This window comes from Coregonus lavaretus (genome assembly GCF_964263955.1).
Source record: "Coregonus lavaretus genome assembly, chromosome: 20".
Lineage (NCBI taxonomy): Eukaryota > Metazoa > Chordata > Actinopteri > Salmoniformes > Salmonidae > Coregonus > Coregonus lavaretus.
In genome coordinates, this window is record NC_140007.1 from 35,071,486 (window position 1) to 35,077,825 (window position 6,340).

Consider the following 6,340-nt stretch of genomic DNA (forward strand, 5'->3'; position numbering starts at 1 on the left):
TATGGTGGAAAATAAGTATTTGGTCAATAACAAAAGTTTCTCAATACTTTGTTATATACCCTTTGTTGGCAATGACACAGGTCAAACGTTTTCTGTAACTCTTCACAAGGTTTTCACACACTGTTGCTGGTATTTTGGCCCATTCCTCCATGCAGATCTCCTCTAGAGCAGTGATGTTTTGGGGCTGTCGCTGGGCAACACAGACTTTCAACTCCCTCCAAAGATTTTCTATGGGGTTGAGATCTGGAGACTGGCTAGGCCACTCCAGGACCTTGAAATGCTTCTTACGAAGCCACTCCTTCGTTGCCCGGGTGGTGTGTTTGGGATCATTGTCATGCTGAAAGACCCAGCCACGTTTCATCTTCAATGCCCTTGCTGATGGAAGGAGGTTTTCACTCAAAATCTCACGATACATGGCCCCATTCATTCTTTCCTTTACACGGATCAGTCGTCCTGTTCCCTTTGCAGAAAAACAGCCCCAAAGCATGATGTTTCCACCCCCATGCTTCACAGTAGGTATGGTGTTCTTTGGTTGCAACTCAGCATTCTTTGTCCTCCAAACACGACGAGTTGAGTTTTTACCAAAAAGTTATATTTTGGTTTCATCTGACCATATGACATTCTCCCAATCCTCTTCTGGATCATTCAAATGCACTCTAGCAAACTTCAGACGGGCCTGGACATGTACTGGCTTTAGCAGGGGGACACGTCTGGCACTGCAGGATTTGAGTCCCTGGCGGCGTAGTGTGTTACTGATGGTAGGCTTTGTTACTTTGGTCCCAGCTCTCTGCAGGTCATTCACTAGGTCCCCCCGTGTGATTCTGGGATTTTTGCTCACTGTTCTTGTGATCATTTTGACCCCACGGGGTGAGATCTTGCGTGCAGCCCCAGATCGAGGGAGATTATCAGTGGTCTTGTATGTCTTCCATTTCCTAATAATTGCTCCCCACAGTTGATTTTTTCAAACAAAACTGCTTACCTATTGCAGATTCAGTCTTCCCAGCCTGGTGCAGGTCTACAATTTTGTTTCTGGTGTACTTTGACAGCTCTTTGGTCGTGGCCATAGTGGAGTTTGGAGTGTGACTGTTTGAGGTTGTTGACAGGTGTCTTTTATACTGATAACAAGTTCAAACAGGTGCCATTAATACAGGTAACGAGTGGAGGACAGAGGAGCCTCTTAAAGAAGAAGTTACAGGTCTGTGAGAGCCAGAAATCTTGCTTGTTTGTAGGTGACCAAATACTTATTTTCTACCATAATTTGCAAATAAATTCATTAAAAATCCTACAATGTGATTTTCTGGATTTTTTTCCCACAATTTGTCTGTCATAGTTGACGTGTACCTATGATGAAAATTACAGGCCTCTCTCATCTTTTTAAGTGGGAGAACTTGCACAATTGGTGGCTGACTAAATACTTTTTTCCCCCACTGTAAAATAAGAATACACACTTTCATACACTTATACCTTAACAACCCATGCAGCATATACTCCTAATCATCATCAATGTTGCCGGCAATACTGCAGCCTCTCGTTTCTTCTCATACATTGTAATCCTTTGCTCTACTGCTTCAACTGCTTTCTCTAAACAGGCTCTGAAATCCTAATGTCACAGCACCAATGTTCTGTAAACACCAGAGAGAATCCCACAACATCAGGAAGTCAAAGTGTTTCACACGATACAATAACCATCCGTGTCTGACGTAAATATTATGAACATTCAAGTCTAGTGACCCTCAACTTTGCACAAACAGAGTAATGCTGAGTCATGACTTTACAGCAGCACAGTAGCCTATGGTACCTTCTCCTGCTGCTTAGGAGTGTCCTCTGGAGCAACAGGTAATTCCCTAGTGTCTTTGGCCCTCTTGCACACGCTCTGGTACAGATTGAGAGTGGCCATCTTGATTGTGCCCAACAGAAGTGTCGTCTTGGCAGCTGTGTCCTGAATGTGGGCCCATCTTGATTCCTGTATATCAAGAAAGAAATGGTAATCCTTTGATCCTCTTAGATCTCAGACTCTCTTAGTAACCTGGCTGGTTTCCCCAACACAGACTAAAACCGGGAGGTTCAGTGGTGGATCGCCATTGAGTCAGCTTTTATGTCCAGGACTAGCGTTATTCATCTGTGTCCTGGAAACTGTGTCCCTCAGAGATAAATCACCATAAAATACACATTATAAGGAGAGTGATCATCTCATGTCTCACCCAGATGATGCCCTCAGCGCGGGCCTTGTCCAGCTGGCACTGTAGCTGGGCCAGAGTGTTGTTGTAGTGCAGCAGGGTGTCGTTGCTCTGCTCCATGAAGCGGGCCAGCTGGGCTCGGGCCTTCTCTGTGCTGTCCTGATTCTGCTGGGTAGTCTGCACCAGGTCCTCCCGGGTCAGCATCAACGTGTCGTAGCGAGACATCACCTGTCTGGCCTCTGAAACTTAGAGAGAAAAAAATCTACCCCTAGCACCTATGGCCTAGGCACTTGTATAGACCTAAGATGATTGGACAAGTGTCAGCAATATTGCTACACTATTCCACCTGGCAAGTTGGACTCACCACCGTATTGCTTACAGCTATCCAATCCTGCCAGATAAAATTGCCTAGGGGCTAGTGGTTGTTTTGTCTGTGAAAGCCAGTCAAATCAACCACTACCACAGAGTGCTTCTAAACCCCATTATGACCTGCCTGTTCACTGGCCTGTACCACTTTATCCAGGTAACGGGGGTACAGTGAGGGAAAAAAGTATTTGATCCCCTGCTGATTTTGTACGTTTGCCCACTGACAAAGAAATGATCAGTCTATAATTTTAATGGTAGGTTTATTTGAACAGTGAGAGACAGAATAACAACAAACAAATCCAGAAAAACGCATGTCAAAAATGTTATAAATTGATTTGCATTTTAATGAGGGAAATAAGTATTTGACCCCCTCTCAATCAGAAAGATTTCTGGCTCCAAGGTGTCTTTTATACAGGTAACGAGCTGAGATTAGGATCACACTCTTAAGGGAGTGCTCCTAATCTCAGCATGTTACCTGTATAAAAGACACCTGTCCACAGAAGCAATCAATCAATCAGATTCCAAACTCTCCACCATGGCCAAGACCAAAGAGCTCTTCAAGGATGTCAGGGCCAAGATTGTAGACCTACACAAGGCTGGAATGGGCTACAAGACCATCGCCAAGCAGCTTGGTGAGAAGGTGACAACAGTTGGTGCGATTATTCGCAAATGGAAGAAACACAAAAGAACTGTCAATCTCCCTCGGCCTGGGGTTCCATGCAAGATCTCACCTCGTGGAGTTGCAATGATCATGAGAACGGTGAGGAATCAGCCCAGAACTACACGGGAGGATCTTGTCAATGATCTCAAGGCAGCTGGGACCATAGTCACCAAGAAAACAATTGGTAACACACTACGCCGTGAAGGACTGAAATCCTGCAGCGCCCGCAAGGTCCCCCTACTCAAGAAAGCACATATACAGGCCCGTCTCAAGTTTGCCAATGAACATCTGAATGATTCAGAGGAGAACTGGGTGAAAGTGTTGTGGTCAGATGAGACCAAAATCGAGCTCTTTGGCATCAACTCAACTCGCCGTGTTTTGGAGGAGGAAGAATGCTGCCTATGACCCCAAGAACACCATCCCCACCGTCAAACATGGAGGTGGAAACATTATGCTTTGGGGGTATTTTTCTGCTAAGGGGACAGGACAACTTCACCGCATCAAAAGGACGATGGACGGGGCCATGTACCGTCAAATCTTGGGTGAGAACCTCCTTCCCTCAGCCAGGGCATTGAAAATGGGTCGTGGATGGGTATTCCAGCATGACAATGAAGCACATTAAGGTCGTGGAGTGGCCTAGCCTGTCTCCAGACCTTAATCCCATAGGGATTAAGGGAGCTGAAGGTTTGAGTTGCCAAACGTCAGCCTCAAAACTTTAATGACTTGGAGAGATCTGCAAAGAGGAGTGGGACAAAATCCCTCCTGAGATGTGTGCATACCTGGTGGCCAACTACAAGAAACGTCTGACCTCTGTGATTGCCAACAAGGGTTTTGCCACCAAGTACTAAATCATGTTTTGCAGAGGGGTCAAATACTTATTTCCCTCATTAAAATGCAAATCTATTTATAACATTTTTGACATGCGTTTTTCTGGATTTTTTGTTGTTGTTATTCTGTCTCTCACTGTTCAAATAAACCTACCATTACAATTATAGACTGATCATTTCTTTGTCAGTGGGAAAACCTACAAAATCAGCAGGGGATCAAATACTTATTTCCCTCACTGTAGATGCCATTCTTCTGCACTCGTTTCTTCAGACAGTCCCTCTCTTTGATGAGAGATTTGGTATCCTCCTGTAGAGTGACCATGTCCACCTGCTTCTGATTAGTCAGTTCCCTCTTCCCTCTCTCGGCCGGCTTTCCTAACAGCTCGACAAGTTTATCTCAGAGAGGTCATGGAAGAGTATGACCAATTCATCTCTGAGTCTGACTGATCGGTAGACTACATTGTTTAGACTAAGAAGTGATGTTCAGAAGCTATGACAGTACCTTAAGAAAGTTGTCAAATTTCTGCAGATATTCCTTCATCTGGCCCCCCTCTATGAGCTCATCCTTGCGGATTCTCATGGCTCTGAGAGTTGACTCAAAATCCTGAAACCCAAACAGAATGTAAAGGGAGACTATCATACAGGAGGAGGATTGTCTGGTGACTTAGATGTACTATTTTTGTCTTACCATTTTATTGCCAGGACTTGTTTTAGGTACATTGAGCCAAATTTCTTGAAATAGGTTTCCCCACTCCTTGCAGTTTCATAGCTTTGTGGACCTCCGTGGCCTCCCGCCTCTTCTGCAGGAGACAGGAGGAGGGAGACAGCATCTCATCTCCGGCGGACGTGGCCTTCCTGTCAAAATGGTTGGTGGTGATTGACCATCTTATTCCTTAACATAACATTATCATTAGCAGAAGGCTCATGGTTTGCATTTGGGTAGGTAGAAGAAAGTATATTCATGTAACAGATAGAAGCTGCTAACATTTAAGGAGAAAGTTCCTAAAATGTCTAGGTTAAATGTCACATTTTTACTCACAATAGGTGGTCTTGAAGGTTCTTGCCAAAATAGCTTTTGAAATAGTCGGACTAATTTACTGACATGTTTAAAGTCTACTAATAATATTTTTCATATACAAGAAAATATATAATTCAAGGTCTAATGAGGCTTATGTTATTGTTTTGACTATTGTTTTAGAAAACCAATGCGGTTCACATAATTCAGTCAGAAAATAAGAGGTCTCATAGCAACTACAACTATTACAAATAAAAACAGAATAGAAAGAATGATGGACAAAATAAAATTGCTTGTTTTCTGGCAAGCTCCACTCATGGCAAGCTCCAGTAAAAGTTGTATAATTTGAAACGCCTAGCGGAGAACTATTGGCCATCAAGTTAGTGTGCTAAAATTTTGAAATATACATTTATGGACGCATTAAACATTAGGGTACAGACTATGGTCAGAGATTGATAAGAAATATTTGTTTTAATCTGGAATACAACGTATAGCTAAAGCTTTGTCACATTCTGATAGCATGAGCTTTTTCTTTTATAATTTCAATGAGATGACAGGATATCAGAAGCACCTCTCACGTTCAAGTTGGATTGGCTTGATGGGCACTTCTTACGTACCATACGGTCAAGCTGCTCCCACAACAGCTCAATAGGGTTGAGATCCGGTGACTGTGCTGGCCACTCCATTATAGACAGAATACCAGCTGACTGCTTCTTCCCTAAATAGTTATTGCATAGTTTGGAGCTGTGCTTTGGGTCATTCTCCTGTTGTAGGAGGAAATTGGCTCCAATCAAGCGCCGTCCACAGGGTATGGCATGGCGTTGCAAAATGGAGTGATAGCCTTCCTTCTTCAAGATCCCTTTTACCCTGTACAAATCTCCCACTTTACCACCACCAAAGCACCCTCAGACCATCACATTGCCTCCACCATGCTTGACAGATGGCATCAAGCACTCCTCCAGCATCTTTTCATTTGGTCTGCGTCTCACAAATGTTCTTCTTTGTGATCCGAACACCTCAAACTTCGATTTGTCTGTCCATAACACTTTTTTCCAATCTTCCTCTGTCCAGTGTCTGTGTTCTTTTTCCCAGCTTAAAGTTTTATTTTTATTGGCCAGTCTGAGATATGGCCTAGAACTCTAAGGTCAGCATCCCGGAGTCGCCTCTTCACTGTTGAGACTGGTTTTTTGCGGGTACTATTTAATGAAGCTGCCAGTTGAGGACCTGTGAGGTGTCTGTTTCTCAAACTAGACGCTCTAATGTATTTGTCCTCTTGCTCAGTTGTGCACCGGGG

General features: G+C 43.8%; 1 protein-coding gene across 1 annotated transcript; it reads right to left on the reverse strand.

Moving 5' to 3' along the window:
- Positions 1–1,789: 1,789 nt before the first annotated feature.
- Positions 1,790–4,861, reverse strand: LOC311148141 (coiled-coil domain-containing protein 42-like; the record flags this gene model as incomplete). Its single annotated transcript, XM_084185034.1, has 5 exons — positions 1,790–1,963; positions 2,202–2,416; positions 4,269–4,413; positions 4,534–4,635; positions 4,784–4,861. The coding sequence occupies 5 exons, from the start codon at positions 4,859–4,861 to the stop codon at positions 1,790–1,792; spliced, it is 714 nt and encodes a 237-aa protein (XP_084041160.1).
- Positions 4,862–6,340: the final 1,479 nt, after the last annotated feature.